The 27,090-nt window shown below is 48.7% G+C and overlaps 1 protein-coding gene across 4 annotated transcripts; it reads right to left on the reverse strand.

Annotated features, from left to right (window-relative positions):
* Positions 1 to 5,695: 5,695 nt before the first annotated feature.
* Positions 5,696 to 24,244, reverse strand: SLC4A3 (solute carrier family 4 member 3). Of its 4 annotated transcripts, none has more exons than XM_021002858.2 (23): positions 24,033 to 24,243; positions 23,495 to 23,610; positions 23,032 to 23,179; positions 22,078 to 22,364; positions 21,741 to 21,856; positions 20,738 to 20,937; positions 18,893 to 19,038; positions 17,460 to 17,640; positions 15,712 to 15,847; positions 15,313 to 15,496; positions 13,485 to 13,584; positions 12,946 to 13,130; positions 11,873 to 12,095; positions 11,195 to 11,413; positions 10,836 to 10,984; positions 10,391 to 10,585; positions 9,714 to 9,935; positions 9,253 to 9,342; positions 8,401 to 8,567; positions 7,311 to 7,564; positions 6,826 to 6,995; positions 6,327 to 6,500; positions 5,696 to 6,050 (listed from the first exon to the last, which is right to left on the reverse strand). In XM_021002858.2, the coding sequence occupies exons 2-23, from the start codon at positions 23,543 to 23,545 to the stop codon at positions 5,973 to 5,975; spliced, it is 3,675 nt and encodes a 1,224-aa protein (XP_020858517.1). In that variant the 5' UTR covers positions 23,546 to 23,610; positions 24,033 to 24,243; the 3' UTR covers positions 5,696 to 5,972. The 4 variants fall into 4 exon arrangements, with proteins under 4 accessions (XP_020858517.1, XP_020858515.1, XP_020858518.1 ...); XM_021002856.2 differs by having other exon boundaries at positions 23,014 to 23,179; XM_021002859.2 differs by lacking the exon at positions 6,327 to 6,500 and having other exon boundaries at positions 23,014 to 23,179; positions 24,033 to 24,244.
* Between the last annotated feature and the right edge of the window lie 2,846 nt (positions 24,245 to 27,090).

The raw sequence follows: 27,090 nt of genomic DNA on the forward strand, positions 1-27,090 counted from the left end.
TTGCTTGAACACTTATAAGCCTTTATCACCTCATTAGTTTTCAATTATCTGTGCCTGGCACATCATTTAACAAGGGCTTCAGTTAATTGTTTCTGGGACCAGATAGACAGGGACTTTCCCAGCCCCTTCTTTTCAACCTAGATCTCACGAGTTTGGAATCTACTGTCCATCAGGGTGGGAATAAGTTTCATCCCAGAAAAGAGGAAGTCAGAGGAGACCCAGCTAGGTCAGAAGGACTCAGGTACCTCAAATCTCCTTACTGGGGAGGAGCCAGGACTCCCAGAACATCTGAAGGGATCCAGGGAAAGACTTGATTCTAAACTCCACCCCACTTCACCCCACATATTTGCACAGCCCCCTAACCTCCCCCCACCATTTTCTCCTTCTACTTCTACCCCTTGGAATTGGCCACCGAATTTTTTTTAACCTCTTTTACTCCCTCACCTGGCCCATACTCTTTAATTTGCATAATTTTGTCATTCCCATGGGAAAACATCTTTAATCACTGTGGCACCCAGGTGAGGGAGATATTTTGGATTAGAGGACCTGGGTTCAAATTCTGACTCTGCCCATTACTACCTTCCGTCTAATAGATAGATGGACAGACAGACAGACAGATAGATAGATAGATAGATAGATAGATAGATAGATAGATAGATAGATAGATAGATAGATAGATAGATAGAGATATATCGTGTACCACCTATTTCTTAACATGTCACCCCATTAGACTGTAAGCACCTTGAGGACAGAGACTGTGTTTTTGCCTTTCTTTTTATTCCCAGCAATCAGCACAGTGCCCTGCACAAAGAATGTGCTTAATAAATGCTTGTTGAGCGACTGATACTTGTTGGAGTCTAGGCACGTGGCGCCATTTCTGTGGGCCTCAGTTTCCCCATGTGTAAAATGAGAAGAGAGACTAAACCATCTCTGAGATCCCTTACAGATTAAATCTACGGGAAACGCTTTAAGCCCTTGGTGTGAGTCAATGGTCAGACAGTTTATCTCCGTGGTTATGGGACCAAGACCCAAGAAAGGAAAAGGAGAGGTGCCCAGAAAATCCAGCCCTGGCAGAAGCAGCGTTTCTTTCCCTCGCCGGGAGAGTGAGACCCCGAGCAGTGGGATGATATCTGCAGTCTGGCCACTAGATGGCGGTGCCGCTCCAGCAGCTCCACGCTGAGCCTGCTGCTTTAGAGCGAGGCCACGCGAGGGCATCCTTCGCAGGCGTCTCCACAAATCCCAGGCCACTTGTTGCCTGGCAACGGTGACACAAGCCGGCTCCCGTTTCCGACCTCCGTGGCGCCTGCATCCCAAGGTGGTTCAGGGCGAAACAAGGATGGCAGAGGGCCAGTTCCCCAGTCTGAGGACATGCCACGGCTGAGCCAGGAAGGGCACAAGGGTACCCAGCTCCCAAGCTTCCTGAAGCATTAATGATGGAGCCCAGAGCCCTGCTTGGAAGCACTTTGACAACAAAGGATGCTCCCACCCAAACCAGGGGGCACCCAGCCACTGGCGTTGTCTCAGCAGCCCTAATAACCAAGGCCAGGCAGCCACACACGCACACACCTCCCCACCCCAACCCTGACCCCCATTGCCTTCAGAGTCCTCCTGAACCCCAGAGAGCTCTCAGGCAAGCCCCACAAGCACTCCTTCAGCCCTGGGACGGTCTGCGTCTCCAGCCACCATTCATCCTTCCCCACATCGGTGTTCTGAATTCATTGAGCCTCCATTCCAATCCCATCTCTCCTATTTACTATACTACCTGTGAGACCTTAGGCTAATCATTTCCACCCTCTCTGACCCTCAGCTTCCTCAGACGTAAAACAAAGAAATTAATAGGTAATAATTTTCAAGGTGGAAAGGCCATCTTAGAGGCCATCTAAGCAGATAGATGGCCAAGTGCTGACTTTGGACTTGGGAAAAAACTGAGTACAAATCCTGCCTCAGATATCTGGTATAGCTCTGGACAAGTCACTCAGCTCCTCAGTTTCAATTTCCTCATCTGTAAAATGGGGGTAATAATAGCACTTGTCTCTCAAAGTTGTGGTGAGGATCAAATGAAAAACATATATGAATATATACACACATATATAAAGTATGCACATATATAATGTACACACATATACATTGATATGATCCCATATACATTACATATGTGCATATATGTATATATACACATTGTATGTTTTTTGTATATGTACGTGTATACACATAATATATGTATATGTAATATATACACATTATATGTGTATGTTCACATGAATATATGCATATATACATATATATGAATATATGTGTGCACATACTTATAATCTCTTATACATTCTGTGTATACATATATTCACGTGTGAGTATATATACATATATACTATATAAACATGTGCAATATACATTATATAAAATGTGTGCATATAGGTGTGTATGTATATATTAATATACATATGAAGCACTTTGAAAACTTCAAAGCACAATAAAAATGTTTAGTCCAACTGTCTCACTTTACAGACAAGGAAATGGAGGCCCACTTAGGTTATGTGACTTGCCTAAGGTGGCACCAGGAGTGAGGAGGATTTGAACCCAGGTCTTCTGACTACAAAACCAGAAATTTTTCCTGTATAGATGATCCCTGGGGTCATTTTAACTTTTACATCTCATGATACCCTCCCTTCTCCACTTCAGAGAAGAATAAGAAGAATGTGGGTGGGGGTGAGAGAAATAGTTAAGGCAGCTCTTCCTTCACCCTCTACCCCCCATTTCCCTAGGGATCCCATAGGATCATCCAGGAGCACACACACACACACACACACACACACACACACACACGAATTCCATCATTCCCAGAGGCCACCAGCTCAAGCTCTAGTTCTAAGGCTGGAAAGTTTCCCACAAATCATGGGACAGTGGATTGTTTCTAAAAGGATCAGAGGTCAGGATCTATGTAAGAGGACCTCCCTGTGCCCTTCAGAAGGATCCAAGAAAAAACAAGTAGGTCTGACAATGTATCAAAACCCTGGTACACAGATTCCCTTAAGGGAATGAGGGAATGAGCATTTTTGTGACCGCTGAACACCGTGCTAAATTCTCTTTACAAATATTATCTAATTTGATCCTCACAACATTCCTTCGAGGTAAAGGCTATTATAATCCCCATTTTACAATTGAGGGAACTGAGGCAGAGGTTGTGATTTTGTTCAGAATCACAAATCTAATAAGCATCTACACTCATAGTTGAACTCAGATCTTTTTGACTCCAGGCCCAGCTCTACTGTGCCACTTAACTGGTGAACTAAATGATCATAGGAAGCACCTGACTAGTATACTAAATGTCCCTAGGTAACAAATCTTTTTCATCTGGGAGCAGCCAGGATTTCACTACATACTGTTTCCCCAGCCAAAGAAAGCAGCGACCCGGCCCTGGGCCTGGCAGTTCCCCTTTAGGAAGAGATGGAAGGGAAACTGCCTTGACATTCTCAACAAAACAACTTGGGATCCAGGGTCCCCCAGTGGAAACTATAGGACAAGGAAACGGGATTTGAAGGTAGATGTGGGGGAGGTGCAGCCAGATCCAGAAGCGCTGCTACATCAAAGGGGCGAGAGCCGGCCTCTTTATTCAGCATCCAAAACTGAACATCTCACGTGACTTCTACACACACACACACACACACACACACACACACATCCCTGGTTCCTCCCTCCATCTTCCCTTCTCCCTGGTAACACCATCTCTCTTTTCCAGACATGAAACCTTAGGCTCCATCTACTCCCTGGGATCTAATCCTTTCCCCCTCTCCCCTGCAGTATCCACACCACCCCTTCTCATCCTAACCTAACACTCCTGTCATCTGACATCTTTCATATCCATACTCTCCATTCTTTTCTCTAGTTCAGGTTTCAATACCCCCTTCACAATGAATATTGCTTCCCGACTGGACTCCTCGCCTTCATTTTCACCCCTTTCTAATCCAACCTACATATGGAAATCATTTTCTTATGGCACAGAAGATGTCACTCAAAACTACTCACCAACCTGCAGTGGCTCCCTATTGCCTACAGAATAAAGTCCAACCAGCTTAGCCTAGCATTCAAGGCCTTCTGTGGGTTTCAATCTAGTTCTATTGCCTACTTTCTTTCATTTATCCTTCTCTGCTTTGTTCACAGATACCCTGAACCCATTCAATTTCCTGCCAGAAACACTCTTTCCTTCCTTTCTATTCCTAAAGCAATTTGTAACTTTCCTATATCCAATCACATTTGATTTTTTTTCAACGGTTTTTCATGTATCTGTCCTATCTTCCCAATGGGCTGTAAACTTCTTGAAGGCAGACTCTAACTCACTGTATCTCCCCAAATGGCCCCATTCAATGGCTCGCATGTAGTTAATAATTAACAAAAGTTTGAATTTAATCACATTTGGACTCTTCCTTTTTTGTAGTTGTTTTGTCCTAAAACCAATGAATCTTAGAACTGAAAACCACCTGAGATACCAACCAGTCCAACCTCCTTGTTTTACATATGAGGAAAGAAAGGCACAGTGACAAGGTCCCAGAGCTAGTTAGTGACAGAACTAAGGTCTCCAGCTCCCCAGTCTTGTGCTAGTTGCCTGTTCTCATTTAAATTTATTTTAAAAAATATTTTAATAAGTCTTTCCTTTTAAATTTTCACTTTCTGTGTTTAGAACTAAAGGAAAATTGAGTTGGGACTACCAATGACCACAGGTATGTCAAGTCTACCTCTGCTGGTAGACCTGGCAGCCAAGAGCCAGCTTGCCTTGCACAGGGAATACTAAGGGGAGGAAGTGGGGAGAGAAAGGCAGAGACAGAGAGGAGAGATTGTCAGAGTCCTAAGAACAGATGGTATGAGGAGGAATACTGGTTCACCCATCCTCTCCGACTCCTCCTCACTATCCTCATGTCCCTCCCTCACACATTTCATTCCTGAGGAGCTAGTTTTCATTACCATGACCAAGGTACCAAGGTTCTTAGGCACTGGCAGCAGGTTTTAACATCAACCACCCTCAGTGCCTAAGCTGCTCTGTGTGAAACAAGGTATTAAGTAGACCATTGAAGGAGACTCCAAGAGGGGGGCAACATGGTGGTTCTAGAGAAACACTGTAACAGACTGGGCCTTATCCCTGCAGCAGTGGCAGGTGTAGGGCTAGGTTTTGACAGTTCTCCTAGGGAAAACTGTGTATGCCAGGGTGGGGAACAGGGCAGTTTGGTCATTATGAGCTCGGAGAGGACTGAATGCTAGGAGAAGGGTGTTGAGTTGACACTGAGGGTAGCCAGTAACTGGAAGAAATGCTTCCTATATATTCTAGTCTTAGGTCTTTAAATGCAAAACCTCTAGAGTGGGGTGGGGAAACCTATGGCCTGGAGACCACATGTGGTCTTCTAGGTCCTTGGGTGTGGCCTTTTGACTAAGTCCAAGTTTTATGAAGGGGATTTGTTCTGTGAAGTTTGTATTCAGTCAAAGGGCCACACTTGAGGACCTAGAAAACCACACGTGGCCTCGAGGCCATAGGTTCCGCACACCTGCTCTGGGCCCTCACCCGTGCCCTCAGCTTTTCTGTCTCTGAACGTTCATCAATGTTAGCCACCCGAAGGATAGGATCTGTGGAAACAACATCTGAAGGAAGAAGAGGCATCAGCGCATGTAGGAGGAAAGATGCAACAGAGGAAACATGTCAGACAGAAGATGAGACGTCGTCTGGTTGTAATGAGGTCAAAGCTAAATTGGGATGAAGGCAATCTGGAATGGGGGCATGGGAAGTGAGGGACCAGTGTCCTGGGTGGAAGTCAGGAAAGTCACTCTGCTTTGAGGATTGGTAACAGTGCCAGGCACATCTCTGAGCCATAACATGTCTCATCAGCTGTGGATGTGGGTCCTTGCTCAGACCCCATTCTCTAGGCTGGGGGGAATCTCTAGGTTTCCCCCTCATCCCAATGGTCCATGAGGGCCCTCCTCTCCAGTTTTTACACTGGCATGTGGAGCTCATCATATTCATCCTGGCCATCTTCATCAAAGTTGGGTCTGGCATCTACAGAGTCCAGCTGTTTGGGGAGGGGGGCAGGTGAGAAAATAGAAAGAAGGGAGAGAATTCAGGACTCTCCTCCCCTGACCCCACCATCCACAGCTTCTTCTTCCACCTACCCTGGTTCTCACTGCCCACAGTTCCCCAAGTCTCTAGTTCTCCCAAATCTTATGACCTTTCAACTCTCCCCTACACACCTCCCCAGTCCTCCAGATGACACCTCCCGATACCCCTCTTTGATCCTGCTTCCCTGCAACCTCACTCAGTGTCACCTCCTGTTCCTCCATATTCTCACCGCCTGAAGTTCCCTGTCTTGAAAGATTCGAGACAGCAGGAAATGCCTCAGTGGTACCGTGAGCAGCAGCACAAAGGGGAAGGCCAGTGAGGCGGCTGTGGACTTGACCACCCAGAGCAATGCGATGCAACCCAGCTGGATAAGGGTAAATAAGTGCATACGCCAAGTCTTCACCTTTGAGGAGGCAGAGCAGGGACAGAGGCATCAGGACATCCGCTATCAAGGTGGGTCCATGTCTTGATTTTGCAGTCTACCTTGGGGATACCTGTCTCCTGACTTATCCTTTACATCTATCAGTAAAATATAATCTCTTTGAGGGCAAAGGCCACCTCACTTTCGTATCTCTATCTCCAGCACCTGGCACATGGTCCTGGGCCAGGCCAGGTGCTTAACAAGTATTTGTTAATTGATTGATGGATTGATTTACCACTGACCTCCTCTTTATCTCTGGCCCAGACTTCCCTTCCCATCCCTTCTGCTCCCTCCCAGGATTCCACACCTTTGTCACATACGGCTCGTCAGGATGGTGTTTTGTGGACATCAGCATAAGCAAAACTCGCTCTGAGAGCTGTATCCCAGACAGAGAGGTAACCCCCATGTACAGGAAAATTCCAAACAGCACAGCCAGTGGGATCCGACGCAGTACTGGCCCCATTACAATGGACAGACCTACAGGAAAGGAGGGGATGCTGACCCACACTTATCATTCAGTGTGGCCCCATAATGATGCACATGGGATGGGCAAGGGTGGAAGGCTGGCAAAGGGAAGAATGTGGTGACTGTGCAGATTTTAGGGGACAAAGTTAGGGAGTCAGGAAAGAAGTTGGGAAAATGAGCTTGGAAATCCATAGGCAGTGCTGAAAGAAGGAACAGTGGACCCCAGGTGGACTCGTAGCAGGACGTGGGTTTGGAAGCCCAAGGCGGGCTTCACAGGAGTGGTTCAAAAGACCAAAGGCTGGGTGGAGGAAGGGGAGAAACTCTCACCCACTAGGCAGGCAGTGAGCAGTCCTGTGATCCGCTGCTCCCTGACCCCTTGGATTTGGGGTTTCTCTCCAGGTGCAATGGCCTTGCGCATAACAGTCAGTGCATTAACATGGGTGACAGATCGAACAGTGGCAGCTGTGAGCCAGGGTAGCCCAAACAGCCCACACAGGCCACCCAGAGAGCCAATCAGCAACAAGTCAAGATGGAAGCCTGAACCCTTGAGCAGCCCACGAGCCTTCTGGTTGACAATGAGCCTGCCAGGGTTGAAGATACAAGGTAAACTCCATGCCAGAGGTTGAGAAGAAGGGGACAGACAGAATACAGGGGACAGGATAAGGGAAGAGAGATTTGGGGAGAAAGAAATAGGTGCCCTGCAATACAGCTAGATTCTCTGTTTTAGCTTCTCAGATGCTGACAGTGACTTTCTCCTATTTAAGACTGCTCAGTTCCCTGCTTTCTCAGCTCTGGGTCTTTGCCCATACCAGTCCCCAGGCCCAGAATGCCACCACAGTCCCATAACCCCAACCCCATCTGTTGGGTCTCTACCCTTTCTTTCAAGCCCAACTCAAATGCCACCTCTTGTGGAAATCTCCTCCTCAGTCCCTTAGTTGGTGATGACTTTTCTTGGACCCTCTGGACCTCAAATAGAGACCCCTTAGAGCTGTCTTAGGCACTCATGGATTACAGCTGTTTATGCCTCCTACAAATCCCCACCAAAGTATGAACAAAAGGACAAGAGTTGTATCATATCTCAGCTTTGTATCTCTCCCAAAACCATGCACAACAATCTTTACAGGGGATGGTGCATGATAAATGTTCTTGCCAATTCAAATGATACATATGATATTTGATAAGAGTCCAAGCCAAACTGATAAAACATGGACATTTGTGGTACATAAACAAGAATACAAATACTTAGCCAAAATGAAATTTAAAATGTGTGTGTATATCCCCCAGAGCCCCAACTCTACCACTGAGTCTAGGCCTCAACTCTAAAACCTAAACCCCAACCCAGATTCTCACACCCTCCATGGCCCCTGCTTCAACCCTAGGCCCCTCTTCCACCCTTCCCCTTTCCCTGCCCCCTCACGCAGTGATCTGTGTCTCCATGAAGATGAGAATGAGGACAAGGATTGCTGGGATAGCTGCTGCCGCCATCATCCAAGGTGGGAAGGCTTGAGAACTTCCCAAGGGTGGGATGAACCAATTACGCTTCTCTGGGGAAGTCACCGAGAGCCCACTGGGTACAATCAGTTTCTGTGGGGTTGGAAGGAGCAAGGCTTATGATGCAAGGCTCTCCAAGCCCCCACTCCTCCCTCACCAATACTCTGTGCAAGCATCTACTAGAAGCTTATGAGAGTAATGATCCCCTAAAGAACCCAAGTCTTGGGGCCCATTGAGAATTCTACACCAAGCTAGATGGAGGGTATAGTCATCCTGAAACTCCCTTCCTTCTCTCCCAATATTCCTTCAGTCTCAACTCTTCCATCATCATTCTTGTGGTGACCCCTCCTCCATCTGGCCTTCCACCTTGTCTCTCAGCTACAGATCACATCATGAACTGACTCAGTGCTAGAGCTTGGCTGACCCTTCTGGTGGATGACAAAAAAAAAAAAACCTGGGCAGAGGGTGAGGGTAGGGAAGAGACAGGAATGGAGAGAATGAGAAACAGCTGTTTCTGAAACTTGAAAACCACGTAAAGCCTAAACTCAGACCATACCTGAGCAATAATGACAGTTCATCACCCTTAACACTAGAAGGATGAGAATGACCAAGTTGGCTTTCTCAGGCACCTTGGATACCTAGCACAATGTGTTACAAACAGCAGGTGCTTAATAATTGTTTGCTGAGTTGAACTAAATTGGAGATTAAAAAAAAAACAGCCTCTGGGGTAGGAAGGGAGCTGGGGATGGAGGCAAGGAGACAAGGGATATTTCCTCACCTGAGTATAGGTGTCAACAATAAAGTAATCCACTGAAACCATCACCAGAATGGAGATTGGGATCCCAAAGTCCCCAATAATTCGGCGTACCTTGTGGAAGAAGGGAAGATGCAGAGGGGGAGAAGGAACAGAGAGTACAGATGAGATGCAAGACACAGCAGTGTGGGGCAAATAAGAGGAGGCCTACTCTCTTCTCTCTAGAGTCTGAACCCAGAGTCCAAACATATATAATATCCATATTCTGAAACCCCAAGCGAAGCAAAGACTTCTATGCAATGTCAGACACCCCATTTACCACTTTGAGGACATTCAGCTAGTTAGAGCCTAACCCACTTGTCCTGGGGCCTATGCCCCCCAAAGAGAAGACCTAAGGAAGCCTAACCCTTCTATCACTGCCTGGAAGACAAAGGATTCCCTCCTCCCTGGCCCCTAGACCCAGATCACCTGGGCCCAACCCCCACCTTTCCCCCCAGAAAGCGACTGTTCCTGAATTTCCGCAGGAAGAAGGCAAAAAAGAAAGTCCCGAACATGAGGATGAGGGAAAGCAGTGCAGTGTTGGGCTGGTTCCGGGGGTCTAGTGAGGCCTCCGTGGCAGGCAGTGCGCTTGAATTCAGGTCTAGGCCAGAATCTAACCATTCATATCCTGGAGGGTAGAAGGTCCGTAAGGGATGCTCCTTAAAGACCTGTGCAAGTGAAAATGTCACATAGATCCATCACATGCTAGTGCAGGTAGGTCTTAACATACAACTTTGCAGGTATGTGTGTCCCTCTCACACACACAAACCTCTGCAAGCAGAAGTGACACAAGCCATCGTCAACTGAATGTGTGAATGTGACAAGTGATCTGTCACTACACACCTGTAAAGGTGAGTCCCCATCAGGAAACCTATCAAATATCTTGCATCTTACTGTGAAATGTATACCACACCTTGGATATGAGGCAGGTATCACCCCACCCCCAAGACCGTAAGCCACTTGACGCATATCCCATCTCTCCTCCTAGGCCCTCTGGCCAACCACCCCAATGCCTAGACCACCCCTCACCATGCTTTCTCTCCCAGGGTTTCCAGACCCCTCCACCCTCCCTACATTTTACTCATTTCCCCCAACCCTTCGCCAGACCTTGCCGGCTCTCCACCTTATAGAGCTTGTGGAAAGTCTCATAGATGAAAATGAGGGAGATGAGAAAGGCAAAGATCTCCTGGGTGAAGGGTGAGATGTATCGGACGAGAAAGCTGCCTTCCACGGCCACCAGTACGATCACAAAGATGACGAGCCAGAGGCCAACCCAAAACCGGCCTGTGAGGTACTCCATCTGATGGGCATGGCAGAACTGGGGGCATGTGGAGGATGTAAGGTTACCCACAGGAGGCCCACCAGACTGTCTGTGCCTAGCAGGACTGGGGGAGGAAGGGAAGGGGAGGACGGGAGGAAGGCTCCAAGAACGGGAGGAAGGCTCCAAGGATGGAGGAAGACTAGCAGAGGGCAGAGGAGGGGGGGGGTCTGGGTGGTGGCCAGAGGGGAAGGGCACAGAAAGGTTACTAGACAGATTGGGGGAGATGGTGGGACAACAGGGGTGTCACCTTGAAGAAAGCTTCCTCAAAAACGAGCAATGGTCCTGAGAAGCCCACCACAAGCAGCGGCTGGGCACCCAGCACGGAGAAGATGATACCGATAGTGGCAGTCGAGACAATCATTTCTGACACACCCATCAGCCCCTCGGTCTTCTCCCCTGGGGTTGGGCAGGGGCTTAGTGAGGCACCCAGCTCCCTTGTACCCCTAACTTCTTACCCCCACCTCACTCGACCCCCTCTTCCCCATCACTTTCTCAGGCTCATCCCCAAACAGTGGTAGAAGAGGAGGCCCAATTATGAGTCTTACAACACCCCTTGCCCATCCCCAAGGTGGTAGCCATCCCCATAGCCCTCCAGTCCTCTCTCACCCAGAAGCCCCCCAAAGGTGATAGCCGGGCTCAGAGCTGCAAAGTAGATAAAAAGCACAGCAGCCAAGCACTGGGAGTGCAATGCGTCTGTCAGGTCACTGCCGTAGTGGGGGTACCGGCACCTCATGTCTCGGATAACTCCCCCAAACAGGTAGCCTGTCCGTTTAAGGGGGTCATCATCCGGGCCCCCATCATTGCCTCCGAAATCCACTGACATTTCTAAAGGGACAAAGGAGTCAAGAGATCACAAGCCCCACCAAGGTGCCCACCCTGGTACCAGCACTGATAGCATGGGGCAGGGCATAGTAAGTCTCAAGGACAAGAGAAAGACCCAGGGATAGAAGACAGAACACTGGCTTTGTAAGCAGAGAAACTAGGTTCAAATCCTGACTCTGCTCCCTATGAGACTACACACACACACACACACACACACACACACACACACACACACACACACACACACACACTACTTTATCTCTCTAGACCTCGTCCTGTCAAATGAAGGGATTTAACTTGATGGTCTCTGAGATTCCTTTTCAAGCTCAAAATCTTACAATTCCTGGTATTATATCCATCATTGCAGCTGGGAGCTCTTAGGACAAAGCATCTATGGAATTAGGGTCTCCAAAGGATAGGCACTGGGGATTGGGACTTGGGAGTCTGGGCCCAGGCTCTGACCTTTTTTCGGAGCAGAGTACACACCCCGGGGAACCACCAGGGTCTTGCTCTCCAGCTCCCTCCGCTTGCTGAGCAGCTCCCGCTGGAAGGCAGACACTGACCGCAGCAGATCTCGGCTTTCCACCTCAGACGGCGGGATCACGATACTGCTATCCAGGAACTCACTGATGGCACCCAGCAGATCCTGCCGGTCATCCGCCTGGTATGCAGCCTCATGGAATAGCTTTGGAACAGAAGAGCCAGGAGGTGAGGCAGGGATAGGGACCACTCAGATCACTTCTGATAGCCAGCCCATCCATCCACACCACGGTCTCGGCAGAGTGCTACCCACACCTGCCTCCAGCCCGAACCATCACTCATGGAGCCAACCTCCAACAGAACACCAAGGGGATCATGGGAGTGACAATGAATCTGGTCTTTGAGGAGAGGAGAAAAGGGACAGGGAGAAATCAAGAACAAGAGACCAAGGGGGCCTAACAATGATAAGTCATAATTTAATGAACAATGGAATTTTGGCACCCCCTGAAAACCTGGCCCTTGGAGGATGAGTGTCTTTCTTGCCATCATATAAAACAGTGGGGTCAAACTCAAATAGAAATTAAAGCCACTAACCAAGGGTGGGTAACCAGCAACCCTGAGGCCACATGTGGCCCTCTGGGTCCTCAAGTGTGGCCCTTTCACCAAATCCAAACTTCATGGAACAAATCCCCTTAATAAAAGGGTTTATTCTGTAAAACTTGGACTCAGTCAAAAGGCCGCACCCAAGGACCTAGAAGGCCACACGTGGCCTCGAGGCCACAGGTTCCCCACCCCTGTGACTAAACCATACATAAGGATCCCTGCAGGCTGCATATTGACTTAGAAAACTATGTATTAACATTAATTATGTTTCATTGCATTCCTTTATTTTGTTAAACATTTCCCAATTACATTCTAATCTGCTTTGTGAATTGGGAGTTTTATGGACCATATGGTGCAGACCTCCTGTTTGAAACTTCTGGTGTAAACCCACCTCTATCTGGAGGGGCCCAGGGGAGCTTGGATCCAAGAAGGGTTTGGAAGAAGGGCCTGACCTTGTCAGACATGAGAGTAGCAAAGGAGCGGCCCAGCTCATGGTAGTCAGTGCCAGCCTCTCTCGGTCCCAGCGTCACAAAGATGAAACGGACAGGCACAGGGACCTCAAGGACGGATTCCAGGAGCACAGCCTCATTCAGCCGGACAAAAGCCGCAGCAGGCTGTTCCAAAAAAGGTACAGAGCCTAGGGAGCAGGGAGAAAGGCAGCCTATGGGACACGGGATGCCAGGCATAGGAGAAATATGAAATGGGGCACAGCCAGAGGGACATTGGACGAAGAGAGAAAATCCAAGAACAGAAGCTGCTGCCCTGGGAAGGAACACAGAGTAGAGAACTGGGCTAAAGTATAAGGGAGAGAGATCAGAGAAGACAGACTGACAGTTCACATTCAAAGATGAAGCCATCAGCTTGGACCATGGCACAGAGCTGGGGAGGGAAGGGGGCACCCTCAGTGGTAGAGCTAGAAAGCCAAGTCTCAGGGAGAACACAGGAACTGGAGCTCCTCCCCCAGCTCCGAGCTTTCCCTAACCCGTCTCACCCACAAGCACAACTGTGGCTTCAGCATCCTCAGGAATCTTCTCCAGCAGCTTCAAGCTTTTCCCTCTGTGGCCATCTCCTCCAGGGATGTGCAGGGGCTTCTGAGGATACAGAGCTGAGATCGCGGCTGGGACCCAAACTAAGGATCGTGATGACTGATTAAGCCTCTTAACCCATTCTCCAGGTCAAGGAGCTCCCCAGTGGGGGCAGACTACAGATTGTTTCATTCTTTGTATCTGCATCCCCAAGTGTCTAGCAGAAAGCCTGGCACATAGGAGGTATTTGATAAATGTTTGCTGATTGACTGATTGGCTATACCCTGCAGTGTAGATGAAAGAGTGTCCTGGATTCAGAAAAAGACCTGGATTCAAATCCCAGATCGGATGTGTGTTTTCTATATGACTGAAGGCAGATCACTGAGTTTCTCTAGGCTTCAGTTTCTTACTCTGTAAAATGATGGAGTTGAAAAAGCCAAGAGTTAAAGTAATTGTTAGACGTTTACTAGAGCAAAGTGACCTTTCTTGAAGTTAAAATACTGCAAATAAACATTCATATCTTCATGTCATTATTTATTAATTCTGTTAATAAATTGCATAGACCTAGTAACTGATGTTTGTCAAAGTCTAGGATATTAAGGATTTTGATACAGAGAGATAAGCAACTGTTCTCAGGAAAAGATGTTTCTCCAGTTTATTAAATGAATAATATTTAATGAACTGGGTTGAGAGCTCTGAGGTAACTGGTTAATTAATGAGGAAGAAGGTTACAATTTTAGTAATTAAAAAAAAGAAATATTCAGCATATCCTTGGATTACCTGAGAACGAAGGATGACAAGAATATCTATGGTAAGTAATCAAGTAGCAGGCTAAAAGGTGGGCATCCCATTTAGGATAGGAGTGGGTGTGGTCGACTCTAAAACCTCCCACGTGAGTTTTCTTTCGTTTTTTTTTTAATTAGGGCATTGGATTAAATAACCAGTAATGTCTCTTCAAGTCTGAAATTCAACAATCCTGCTATTCAAGATGCAGGCTGAGAGAAAGAACAATCATATGGCATAACGGGAAAAGCATAGGACTAGCCGTCAGAAAATCTGTGTCCGAGTCAAAGCTCTGCCATTTACGAGCCACATGATCTAAAGCCAATCATCTCAACTTTCCGAGGTTCATCCAGTTTCTTCATTTGGAAAACAGAAGAGTGACTTGCTCATTATTTAAGGGAATTATTGTGAGGAAGGCAAATTGCAGACATGAAGGAGCTATGGAAATGAAAGCTCTCTGACCCCAGTTCTGCCATTTTCTAGTCACGCAGACTCTGGCAGTCCCTTAACCACTCTGGATTTCAATGTCCTCTTCAAGGACTCATGACTTTGTTGGTGGGGTGGTGGGCCCTCACTGGTGCACAGTACGACCTCTTTGACTTAACAGATGGCTTTCAAGAATTGCTAAGCCTGAAAAATTCATCACCCTGTGGGCCGGGCTGGTGATGCACCTGGAATACCTGGGATAATCCACGCAGCGGATCTTTAGGCTCTCAGTCAATCTGCAAACATGTCATGCCAATTAAAGGGAAGTTGGCAGTGTCATCACCCTTTAGCAGGCCCAATTCCACATCTCTCATTTCAACAATCACAAGCTGTCTCATTTTATCATTTAACTGTTTCATGGCCTACCTCATCTACCCAAGTAGAAAGTGAGTGTTGCGAGGTCAGCGACTACATCTTCCATACAATATGATTTTAATCAACATTTTAACTCATTCAAGCCCAATTCAAGATCCCCATTTGTCTCTGACTCCACCAAAGGTCAGAGTTTGAAGAGGAGCCACTAACCTCTCTGCCGTCAGGATTATGGGGCCAGAGTGGAGCTGGTTCACTGAGGTCATCCACCATAGTGGGGACAGCATTGTCAGAAACATGGCCTGGAGTTGGGTGATGGTTCCCCAGCATGGAGTTCACACTGGAGCTTGAGGCGTTTCGGGGGAAAAAGCTTCCCTCTTTGTCATCATTAGGGTGGCTGAGCAGGAGGCAGGAAGAGAACACAGAAGGTGAGATCCCATGAGACTCTTTCCCTTCTGCTTGTCTATTACCCACCCCATCCCCACCATGTTGCTTGCCTGCCCCCCCACCTTACACACACACCACACACACACACACACACACACACACACACACACACACACACACACACACACACACACACGCACACACACACACACAAGTCTTCGGTACCTGTGTTTTAATAACAGAGTGCGCAGTACACTTGCTCGGTCCTCAGGATGGATTTGGTCTGACATGATCATTGTTTCCACCACAAGGTGTGCGATGCCAGGCAAGGTGGTCTGCTCTAGGTCCAGGAGGGTGGCCCCTGAGAGGACAAGTGGTCAGGCAAGAAGGATATGGGAAGAAGAATGAATGCTGATGTGGAAGGGCTCAGAAATATCCTCCTTACCAGTCCAGCTCTTTGCCCCCAGGAAGACACTAGACATCTAGAACTGGGATCTTCACCCTCTCATCCCTAAAGACACCCATAGTCCCACTGAGTCAGGTACTTGAAATTCTAGTTAGCTTCTGTTCTACAGTACAGCAGGAATTATAACCATGGACATAAGACAGAAACAGCTCAAGAGAAAGGGTCAGCCAGCCTTACACAAGGACAAAATCTAAGGATACTAGGAAGATAATCCTACCCCTAAAATAAGTCTCTACCCACTGGCTGAAGTCTACATTAACGCTTCATTCCTTCCTTTGGTGAAAGATTTAACCCTAGTCAAAACAGAAATCCTCCCTGAGGGAGATGAAACATTATACTGTATTTCTTAGTATTACAGATTTCAAGCCATCAAATCCAGCCCCTTCATTTTATAGATGAGGAAACTGAGGCCCAGAGAATTTAAGTAAGTTGGCCAAAGTCACACAGATTGTCAAGTAGCAGAGCCAAGACTTAAACCCATTTTCTCAGATCCCTAGCCCAAAATACACCACCTTGATATGAATATGTTTATCAGACCCTTTCCTAAGAGAGGATTTTTCATAAAGGAGAGAAAGAAGGAATATGGAGGGTATAGTCTGGGCTAGACAGGAGTGTGGAGAGGGAAGAGAGGGCACAGAACCAAACAGAAATAATACAGTACAATACAATTTTAGAAAAGGTCACTCTACCTCCCACCTCAGACTGATTCCATCATGGCAGTGATTCTGACCACAGTTCCAAAGCCATGGTGGTCCTCTCATTGGAGCATTTGATTAGATGATGGAAGACCTAGATTCTAATTCTTGTTCTGCCCTTAATGAGCTATTTAACCTCTGTCGGCTCATTTGATCTCTAAGTCTCAGTTTCTTGAGCTGTAAAATGGGAATAAAAGTCAAACCCTCTCAGTTCCTATGTAATTCAATTAATCAATAAGCATGTATTAGTGCTTGCTATGTGGGAGGGAAAAATGATATAAAGAAGTGAACTTGAAAACCATGACGCATGATGGAAATATGTGGAAGTGGCGTTACCATTAAGAAGAGCTACAATAATTGTTCCATGGTCCTCACTCTGTGAGGAGTAAGGGCTGCCCACACAGATGGTCCTGAGCGACCCCAGGCCTCAGGTGTACCATGCTGTAGTGCAAATGGAACTCACTCTAGAGAAGGAGGACCTGAGTTCAAATCCCAGCTCTGCTGGCCACCATGGGACTTTGGCCAAATTACCTGGCCTGTCTGGGCCTCATGGTCTGGAAAATGAGAGGGTGGCCTGGATGACCACTGAGGTCCCTTCCAGTTCTAAATGGATGATTCTAGAATCCAAATATCAGTCCAGCCTGGGACCCATCATCTATCTCCTCTCAGAAGCCGTCCAGTGTCAGTGACCAATGAGTTAGAAAGAGGTGACAGGCTAGGACACAAGGAAGACAAATGGGGGAATGGAAAGTATTGAGGAGAATGAGAGTAGGGTTCCCAAATGGCGTGGGAGGTGGGGGAGGAGCTCACACCTCGGGCAATGGTTTTCCTCAGCTCCAGAAGGCTACGGAAAGACAAGGAAGCCACGTGGGGCTTCCCCCAACGCTTGGTCTCCTCTTCCACGTCCTCCTCAAACTTGATCCACCGAGCAGTTTCACGCCATTGAGGCTCCTGGGCCTTGTCCAGCACAAGCTCATTCAGTTCCACAAACACCTGGGGAAGAAAAGAGAGGCAGCAATGTTTGGAAAGAATACTGGCTCAGAAGTCAGAGACTGAATTCAGAGCCCATTCCTGATGCTCACTACCCAGGTGACCTTGGGCAAGTCACTGGGCTTCAATTTCCTCATCTGCAAAATGAGCAGACTGAGTAAGACGTCCTCTGAGGTCCCTTCCAGTTCTATGGTCCCATGAGTAGAGTCAGGGACCAGAGCTGAGAGAAGGATCATCAAGGTCAACACCAGGAAGACTGAATATGGGGAGAGAAGCTCAAGCATGATAAATAGAATCCTGGTAAGAAGAGGAAGACACAAAGAGGGAAAAAATTGAGTCTGGAAATAAAGCAAACAATTGGAGCCATCCAAATGCAAAATGGACTGTCAGTCAAGAGTCAATAAATATTTATTAAGCACCTACTATGTGCCAGGCACTGGGCTAAAGGCTGCCTTGAGGAGAAGATATTGGGAAAAGAAGGGCTTTCCCCCTTTGTCTTCAGACAAAATCCAGTCATTTGTTGGTTTTGTTGTAGACAGGATTCTTGTACAGGGAAGGCTTGGATTGGGTGGGCTCTGAGGTTCCTTCTAATTCTGAGAATCTAGGATTCTGAGGGAGGGGAGGGAATCAATCAATTCACAAGTAATAATTAGGGGTCTACTAGACGTGCTAGGTGCTGTGGACAAACAGACAAAGAATTAAACATAGCTGCATGACCCTGGGCAAGTCACTTAAGTCCAATTGCCTAAAAAAGCAAAAAAAAAAAAAAAAGCAAAGAATTAAACAGTCTCTATCCTCCAAGAGCTCACACTCTAACCAAGGAGATAAGGACACAGAGAAAGACACGCAGAATAGGTCTAAAGAGAATAAATACACAGAAATTACATGTAAGGTCATTGGAGAGGATCAGCACTGGCAGCTGAGAGGCAGGGGGTGTTGTCAGGAAAAGATTCATGCAGGAAGTGGTGCTTGGCCTGTGTCTTGAAGGAAGTGAGGAAAAGGTGTTTAGTCCAGACACAGGGGATGGCCCATGAAAGGGTGAAGAGTTAGAGCTACAGTGTTATGTGTGAAGAACAGAGAGAATGCCAGTCTGGATCATGAGAGGGCAGGACAGGACAGGGAATAATATCTGGGGGAGGCTGGAAAGATAGGCTAGGGCTTTACAAGCTGAACAGAGGGAGAGAAAAAGGGCCTGAGTACACAAAAAGGTGGGGAGGGGTCAATTTCAGACCTATCTACTCTAAGCTCTCCACACCTCATGAGGCCTCCGATCCATTTTCTTCTTTTTCTTTTTCCTCCTCAAAATAGGAGCCAGGCTAGGGCTACTCCTCGCACCCTGCATCCGGGAGGGCTTCTTTACCAGATGCCTCCGAACTCCGGGGTTATCCTCCAGCCGATGACCTAGGGGGAAAAAAAGTATAGTTGTTGACTCAAGAAAGGTCAAGGAATCAGATCCTTGGAAGCACAGCCAAGTCCACTCTAGTTAGTCTGCCTAAGATACTCATAGTAGCCCCCCAAGCCTACCCTCTAAGCACAAGCTGAAGGAATACCCCAAGTCTAGCATAGTCTAATTCTATAGACTTGCCTCTGTCCATCCATATAGTGGATTCACATCCCTGCTGACCCATTTGAGATCCACAAATGACCTTCAGCCTCAGTCCCCCCCACACTTTGACTGTATCATGGGATCTCTAGGACCCTATACTGACCTTATCCCTTACCCCATGCCCATTCCCCACCTACTCCCCAAGCTTTCCCCACCTAAACTTGCAACCTAAAAGAGAACAGAATGGTAACTCACAAGCCAGTCCCCCAGCCACAGGGCTCAGATGGCCCCAGGTCAACTCCCACAGGTCATAATCCTCAAACTGCAGCACAAATGTCTCCAAGCCCTCTGAGGCCTGATGTTGTTGAAGCCGGGAGCCTAGAGCCCTCCGAGGGCCCAGGTTAGCCTCAGTCCTAGCTTTCAGAACTCCATTCTGTTCTGCCTCCTCTGGCACACTTGCCATTACCCCCTTGTGACTGAGCACAGCTTAGTGCTGTCACCACATGCCCACCCTATCTGGCACCAAGTCCTCACAGTCAGGGTCCACAGCTGAGGTTGGGGTAAGGGGAGGAGGAAGAAGGGAAAGCAGGGCCGTCTGTAGATGGTGGGTCCTCCAAATCCAATGTCCTCCCGGCTCCCAGCACTGCTCCCTAGTGCCAACAGCCCCCACCTGGCCCTTTAAACACACCCTTCTATCTTTGCTCCCCCCCCCATCCTACTGCTGCCACCGGACGGATTGTTCCTGCCCCTGTCCTCAGGCCCTGGCTACTTTCCATGACGTATCTGTGCTCAAAGCAGCAGCAACAGCTCCCCCCCCCTTTACACCCCGCCTACATGTCGTGGATGTGAGAGGGAGGGAGGAGAAAGGAGGGTGTGGTCAGTGGGGCCCTTGCCCAGGGCATGAAGCTTCATGGGTGATGACAGGTGGTACAGAAACCAGGCTACTGATAATAAAGAGAGAATGTGCATAGGCCCAACAGACGCCAAGGAGAGAAAGGGAGGGGAGAGAAAAGGGCAGATGGGGGAGAGAGAGAGAGAGAGAGAGAGAGAGAGAGAGAGAGAGAGAGAGAGAGAGAGAGAAGGACAACAGAAAATGAAGGACAGTGCGTAAAATGGAGCGATACCTCAGAATGATATAAACAGGTGTTTACAAATCAAAGTACTTTCCATATGTTATCTTACTTGATCTTCACAAGCACCCTATGAAGTAAGCCCTACGAGTATCATTATTCCCATTTTACAGATGAGGAGACTAAAGCTGACAGAGAAGCTAGTGTCTAAATAATAGCTCATATCTGCACAGCACTTCAAGGTTTGCAAAGCATTGTACCTATATTACCTCAGTGGAGCCGCACAACTCTATGAAGTGGGCGCTATTATTTTTCCTATTTTACAGATACGGAAACTGAGGCTGGGAGACGTTAAGTGACTTTCGCAAGGTCATACAGCTAATAAATGCCTAAGAGTTGCATCTAGGTCTTCCTGACTCCAAGCCCAGCAGGGCTCCCCTGCATGAGTCTAAGGGATGAGGCCCAGGAGGGGCATCACACTCACTCTTCATGTCATCCAGGTCAGCAGAGCCAAGCATCTGGGCCTCAGCCTCATCGGTGGGCACCTGCTGTTCCAGGCTGCCTGGGCTGTCCAGGGCACTGCCAGGGCGCAGGCGCTCCCGAAGGTCATAGCTTGCTGATGGACTCCAAGGCCTGGCCTTCTCATCCATGCCTCGAGGGGTCCGAGGCCGGGGAGCAAGGGGACTGGGGGAAGAGCACAGCTAGGGCAGGGAGCTGGGCTGGAGAAGAGGCCCCTTGCTCCCCTCACCTGCACTCTCTGGGAAAGGCCACCACACATCTCGCGGAGAATCCAGACCCTTATGAGAGCCTGGAGTGGAACTCTACAAGCACAGGCCCTGTGCCCTCAGGAGAATCCTGGATCTCTTCCCACCTAACCTACAAGGCAGGCCTGAGAAGCAGCAGCCACTTGGTGACCACTTGTATTAGAGAGGAAAAGCTTCTCCTGAAGGTCAAGGAAGAAAGGTGAGAAAAGCAGCTAGCACTCTCCACTAGGCCTTTTCAACCCTCTTTCCTGCCCCCTCATCATCATTCTCACAATCTACTCTACTCTCTCCATACTTTCTTCTCCTCTCATTCAATTCCATTTTCTTCCTCCTTTCCTTCTCCTCTTCTGCTCCCTTCCCATCCCACTCTGCCCCTTCCCCTCCTTTTTCCTCTTTTCTCCTCCTCTCTCCTCTCAGTTCAATACTCATTACTTAACTTACTCAATATTGTAGATCATAATTTGAGGATTGATGCCAGGGACTTCTCTAGGGACCCAGGCTCTAAGACCTAGAGAATCTGGAGGAGTGGGGAGGTTGGGGACGGGAAGTTGTGCAGCCAGGCAGGGAGCAGACCCTTGTGCCTCTGTTACCACTCCCAACCCTCCAGGAAAGGAGCTTTCTCCAAGGTGGGGATGGAAGTGTGGCATATCCTTGGCCTGGTCACTCTGTAGTTCTGGGGAAGGGTCCAGTCCCTGGGGAAGTGTCCAAGTTAGTCATGAATACCTGCTGGAGGGTTCAGAGTCATGGTCCACTCCCATACCAGGCTGAGACAAGGACTTTGCAGAGAGACTCTTCCGTGAGATGCCCACAGTGTCATCATCATCACTCCCAATGGAGAACTGGGGGTCAACAAGATGAAGCCTTAGAACTGTGTTCCCTACTCTGACTGCCCACTCAGGCCCAAAGCCACACCTGTCAGTTTCCCTCTGTCCCCTGAGCAGTTTTACTCCCTCCCATTCCTCCCCTGACCATTCAACCATTATGACTGCTACTGCCCTGTCCATCCAACCCTGCCCGCATATCATCACTTCAACACCACTCCCAAGGAAGTCACTCTTACTTTGGCTCTGCTTGGAGATGCTGAAGGCAAGGGTTCCTGATCCAGTGTCTCTGCCTCAGACTCCCCTTCTTCTTCCTCTTCCTCCTCCTCTTCTTCTTCCTCCTCTGCCCCAGCTCCTCCCTCCTCCTGGATGGGAGGGGTGCCTTCAGAAGGGGGAGCAGAGGTTTTCTCCTTCTTCTTTCTCCTGGCCCGACGGGCAGAGGTGGTAGGTAGCTGACGAAACTTGTGGGGGGGAGGCAGTCGAGTTGACAGCGGGTGGTGTGTGTGGTGAGATGTGTGACGGTGAACTGAGATTGTAGGGAGAGTTGGCCTCAGGCCCCTGCCCTGGGACAGCAACCCCCACACCCAATACACCTTACCTTAGCCACTGTTCCTAGGACCCTCCTCCCAAGTCCCTAACATCATTCTTTGACTTACACACTACCTTTTCCCTCTAGCTCAAGATGAGATCTCCCCACAATCTTTCCCATTCCCCCTTCAGTTGTGTCCAGGTCCTTACAACCTGATGAGGACTAAACAAATCAGGAGGACAGGTGGGGAGAAGAGAAGTAGAGAAAACAGGAATCAGGAAGGAGAGAGATGGAGAACCAGGGAGGAGAAATGGGTACATGAAGACAGAGAAGGAGACAAAGGGGGGAGAGGGAGAGAGAGAGACAGAGACTAAGATAGGGGAGGGGGGGCGCAGATAAAGATGAGGAATGCAGGGCTACATCTTATTACTAATACTTTAAGTGCTCATGTCTAGAGTTCCTGCAGTGGAGAATGGGGGTGAGGCAACATGGATCACCACCTCACTCACAGTAGCCAGCACTAGCCAGCAAATAAGGGTATTGAGTGACTGAGATTAGATGGTGATCGTGATGCTGATGATTGTGATAACGGTGATGATGGTGGTAATAATGATGATAACAGGCTAGGGTCCCTAGGGCTACGCACACTCAAAGTCTCTCTCACTGTAGCTTCGGCTTGGTTTTTCAGGGTCCCGGGCAGGAGGTTTGTTGATCAGGTCCCCAAACCTGCTTATGGCCAAGGTCTTTCCCAGGTCATCATCCTCTTCATCTTCACCAGGGCTCAGGGGGGGCTCCTTCAATGGTACCCGGACCTACAGATCCCAGACACCTTCTTCCTAAGTATCCCTGATCTGGACACACCTGGAAGACACTCAGGCCTGGATCCTGGATCTACCCTTGAATTAGAGCCCCAGACCTTGGTCAGCCTTCCTTAGAACTGACCTAAAAGCCAATTCCTTCCATTTCAGCTTTCTGAACCACTAGTCCTCTAAAACATCCCATCCCATGGAGGGTCTTCCACCCCTCCCAAAGGATCACCCTTTTGATGACCTCTCCCACCCCCCAGCCCCAGTCTCTTCCTCTCCCAGACACCAATACACAAACACATCTGCGACAAACTCTTTCACCTGGGGTAGAGGAGAGGCGCCCCCGGGAGGTGGAATCAATCCGTTAGCCATCGGTTTGGGCTTGTGGGTGGGTCGGTCTCTGTCACTAAAGGGGTACAGGATCTAAGTGGGGAGGTCTGAGGGTTGAAGGAGCGAAGGTGAAGAAAACAGGATCAGGACAAGTGCACCATCCCCACCCCCTGCAGGGTCAAAGAATTATCCCTAGGGTCCGCACTGCTTCCTCCACCGCCCCCCCGCCCCACCCCACCAAAACCCCACACATTTGCACTCCTTCCACATCCCTTCCCTGCCCCCATCTCTCGATGCTCTCAGGGCCCCCGCCCCCGCCCAAGGAGGCCAGGGTGGCCCCCCCCATCCCCGTGACCTTCTTCTCCGTCCCCCCCCCCCCTTCCGCAGTCCGTTCCCCTGTACAGGCTCGGGCTCGGGTTCGGACCCTGGCCTGGAGAGCCCCCCCCACCCCCATCCTCCCGCCACGCCCTCATCCGGTCCCCTCGCCCCCGCTCCTCCTCCTCCCTCCTCCCGCCCCCCACAGCGGTACCTCGGGGCTTCGGAGCCAGCGGTGGGGGCCGGGAGCTTCCCATCTCCTTCGCTCCCACGCTTCGCTTCGAGGCCTCCGGGTGGCCGTGCCACCTCTGGAGGAGACCGAGACAAGCCGGGCGGGCCGGGCAGCACTGGGCAGACAGACGCAGGCGCCCGAGCCCGCAGCCCGCACCCGCAGCCCCGCACCCGCACCCGCAGCCCCGCGGCTCCACCTCCTCAGTCCCCGCCCGGCGCAGCAGCTCCGCTGAGCCTCGGGCCCGTTACAATGAGAGCGAGAGTGGGGTCGTGACTCACACCACGCGGGCCGAACCAGCTCCCCGCCTGCACGCTCCGGGACCCCGCCATCCCCCACCCCCGCCGCAGGCTGCACCCCTCCAGACCTCCAGCCTGGCACACAAGCCCCACGCCCCCAGCACATCAGTTTTAGGGACTCAGGGAGCTTTCAATTCCCACAATCCCCCAAACACACCCCCTTCCCACTGCAGAGCAGACCCCCTTTTTATGTCCCCCACTGCTACATAACACGTAAATAACCTCCCCCCGTTTGTGCCTTATCTGTAGCCAGATAGTAGCCCCCCCCAATAAATACAACTTTATTCATTTCTTATCAAACAGAAAGTACCATTCATTTTGTCCCCGTCCAACCCACAAGGTCGTCCTTTCCAAACGCACCTCAACATAGTGAGAAAAACAAGTCTTCAGAAAACCTGACTTCTAATTCCAACTCTACTATTTATCATTTGTGTTATTTTGGGAGAAACAACCTCCGTGAGCCTCAGTTTCCCTCTCTCCCTAATAAGGGTAACATAATACTAGTCCTGCCTACCTTTACAAGACCAAGCCAAATGCATCCGACAATACTTGAGAGTTGTAAATAGAAGGTGGTGTTATTCTCTAAGAAGTTTCTGGAGGACTAGGGCTTGGGAAAGCTCTGAGTCCCAAAGTAAATGCAGCTCTGCCCTTAGCTAATTGTAGGGGCTTACACAAGTTGCTCCTGCTGTCTTCACTTCCATTTTCTTATCTGAAAAGTGAGGGAAGTTAGACCTAGAAAGTCCCTGATAGCTCTAAATTCTGTATTCTTCTAAGCACAGTCGATCTAGGTAGGAGGAGACCCAACCACAGTAAAAATTCTCATAGTGGGAAGCCATCTCAGAGGCCATCTAATCCAATCTGAATGAAAACCTCCTTTACCACATTCCCAGCAAGTCTTCACTGGAAGACTTCTAGTGAGGAAAAACTCTCCACCTCCCAAGGTAAGCCCTTTCTCCTCCCAATTTTTTTGTCCAGAACCTGTATGTAGGTACTTTGGCAGGGAAATTCCATGCACCAATTCAGACTAGTAACTTTTCCTCAAATTCTAGTTTTAGAGAATTATCTGGGGGCACTAGGAGGTTAAATGAGCGCATATATGGTCAGAGTCAGTTGCTTTGTTTACCTAATCTTTGTTGTAAGAGAAAGTTCTACATTTTAAAAAGATTATCTGCCTGTCCCTTTGGACAGCTCCCCTCTTTTCCTTCCTCATTGAAATTTGTTTCTGTTTGGGTCTTCAGAATTTCATTCTTGAGAGTTTCCCATCCCACCTGGATTGACTTCTTCTGCAGAATGTTAGACCATGGGATACCCCCACTTGCCCTTTCTCTGAACATTCTGAAATTTGCTCTCCCAAGGCCTAGAGTGCTTGTCAGATTAGGCCCAGCTTTCCTCTCATCTATCACAAATCTTAAAACGGAGTGGTAGCTCCCCTACCCCAAAGTTCATATCCTTTCTGCTTTCTGCTTCAGCAATTAGTTTCTCTCTATTGGTAGAATCAGGTCCAAAATAGCAGCTCCCCTCTTTGTTTCTTCCCCAGTCAGTGTTTTAGGCTCACCCCCATATCTTCTAACCTTTTCTCATGAGATTAACAGTCACATAGCTTGGGGGGAAAAAGACAATCCTTCTCATGTCCTCTGGGGTTCAAACAAAAACAAGGCTCTGTTGAGAGTACGTTAAGTGAGGCCTCAGGCACAGGCTTTGGGTGAGAGTTGGAACTAATCCCAAGGCCGGAAATTTTACTCTTCACACGTGGATTTGTAATTAACTCTCAAATTGTTTTGTTTTAATACCCCTTCTGAAGACCAGGGAGGACTGCATGCATCTGAATTTGCCTATTCTCAAACAGTTTGCTTCCTAGTCAGAACATGCACCTGCAGGAAAGGAGTTTTTGTCGCATTGGAAACAACTAACCTGAGATACTGTCTGTGCCTGTAACCCCAGAGAGGGGTCTCTATGATCTCAAGTGGTAGCAGCAAAGTCAGGCAGCCTGGTGAAGCCTTGAGGCTCTGGGATGCAGAGCCTGGAGTCACACCTCCCCAAGGGCAGCAGGAGCTCAGCCTGCATTCTGAGTTCAAGGAGCTTGGCTTGGGTATATAATCTGAACTCAGACCTCCCACCGAGTGGAGCAGAGCAAGGGACAGGACACCTCAACACACAGACAGCAAGCAGCAGGAGCAACTGTTAATAACCTCTGATCTCATAGTAGGAGGTTGGGCTCCTAACAAATAGAACAGTCAAGTGATGGCAAAGAGGAACAACCCTGGATATGTAAGGGAAGATTTGCAGTGTGGTGACCAGCCCTTAAAATAACAGTCATGGTCAAGGAGTTTACGACCAATTCTGTCTGGTCAGTCAACAACCATTTATCAAGGACTTAACTATATGCCAAGCACTGGGCAAAAAAAAAAAAAAAGGCAAAACAGTCCCTGCCCTAAAGAAACTTCCATTGAACATGTCTTCTACAAAAAAAAAAAAGATGCAGGGGGCTGCTAGGTGGCGCAGTGGATAGAGCACCAGCCCTGAAGTTAGGAGGACCTGAGTTCAAATCCAGCCTCACACCAAACACTCAACATTTACTAGCTGTGTGACACTGGGCAAGTCACTTAACCTCAATTGCCTAAAAAAAAAATTGCAGAGGCATAGGTTGAGTTTTAAATTTAGGATTGGTTACAAGGTCAGGTAATGGAAGAAATGTTACAAGAGTTTAAAAAATGATACTATAAATGAAATGAGAGATCCAGAAT

Source organism: Phascolarctos cinereus, unplaced genomic scaffold, assembly GCF_003287225.1.
Source record: "Phascolarctos cinereus isolate Bilbo 61053 unplaced genomic scaffold, phaCin_HiC Scaffold_7;HRSCAF=346, whole genome shotgun sequence".
In the NCBI taxonomy this organism is placed as follows: domain Eukaryota; kingdom Metazoa; phylum Chordata; class Mammalia; order Diprotodontia; family Phascolarctidae; genus Phascolarctos; species Phascolarctos cinereus.

Bases quoted from the DNA above. Each gene is read 5' to 3' on its own strand.
- SLC4A3 (XM_021002856.2), bottom strand. From the start codon at position 23,545: ATGGCTAACGGATTGATTCCACCTCCCGGGGGCGCCTCTCCTCTACCC. The intron at 15,497-15,711 runs GTACCGAAGACT...CCTCCTGCTCAG, and splicing joins ACTCTGTTATTAAAACACAG to CCACCCTAATGATGACAAAG. The intron at 6,996-7,310 runs GTGAGAGTTTCT...CCTTTCCTGTAG, and splicing joins GCTCACTGCCTGCCTAGTGG to GTCTGTCCATTGTAATGGGG.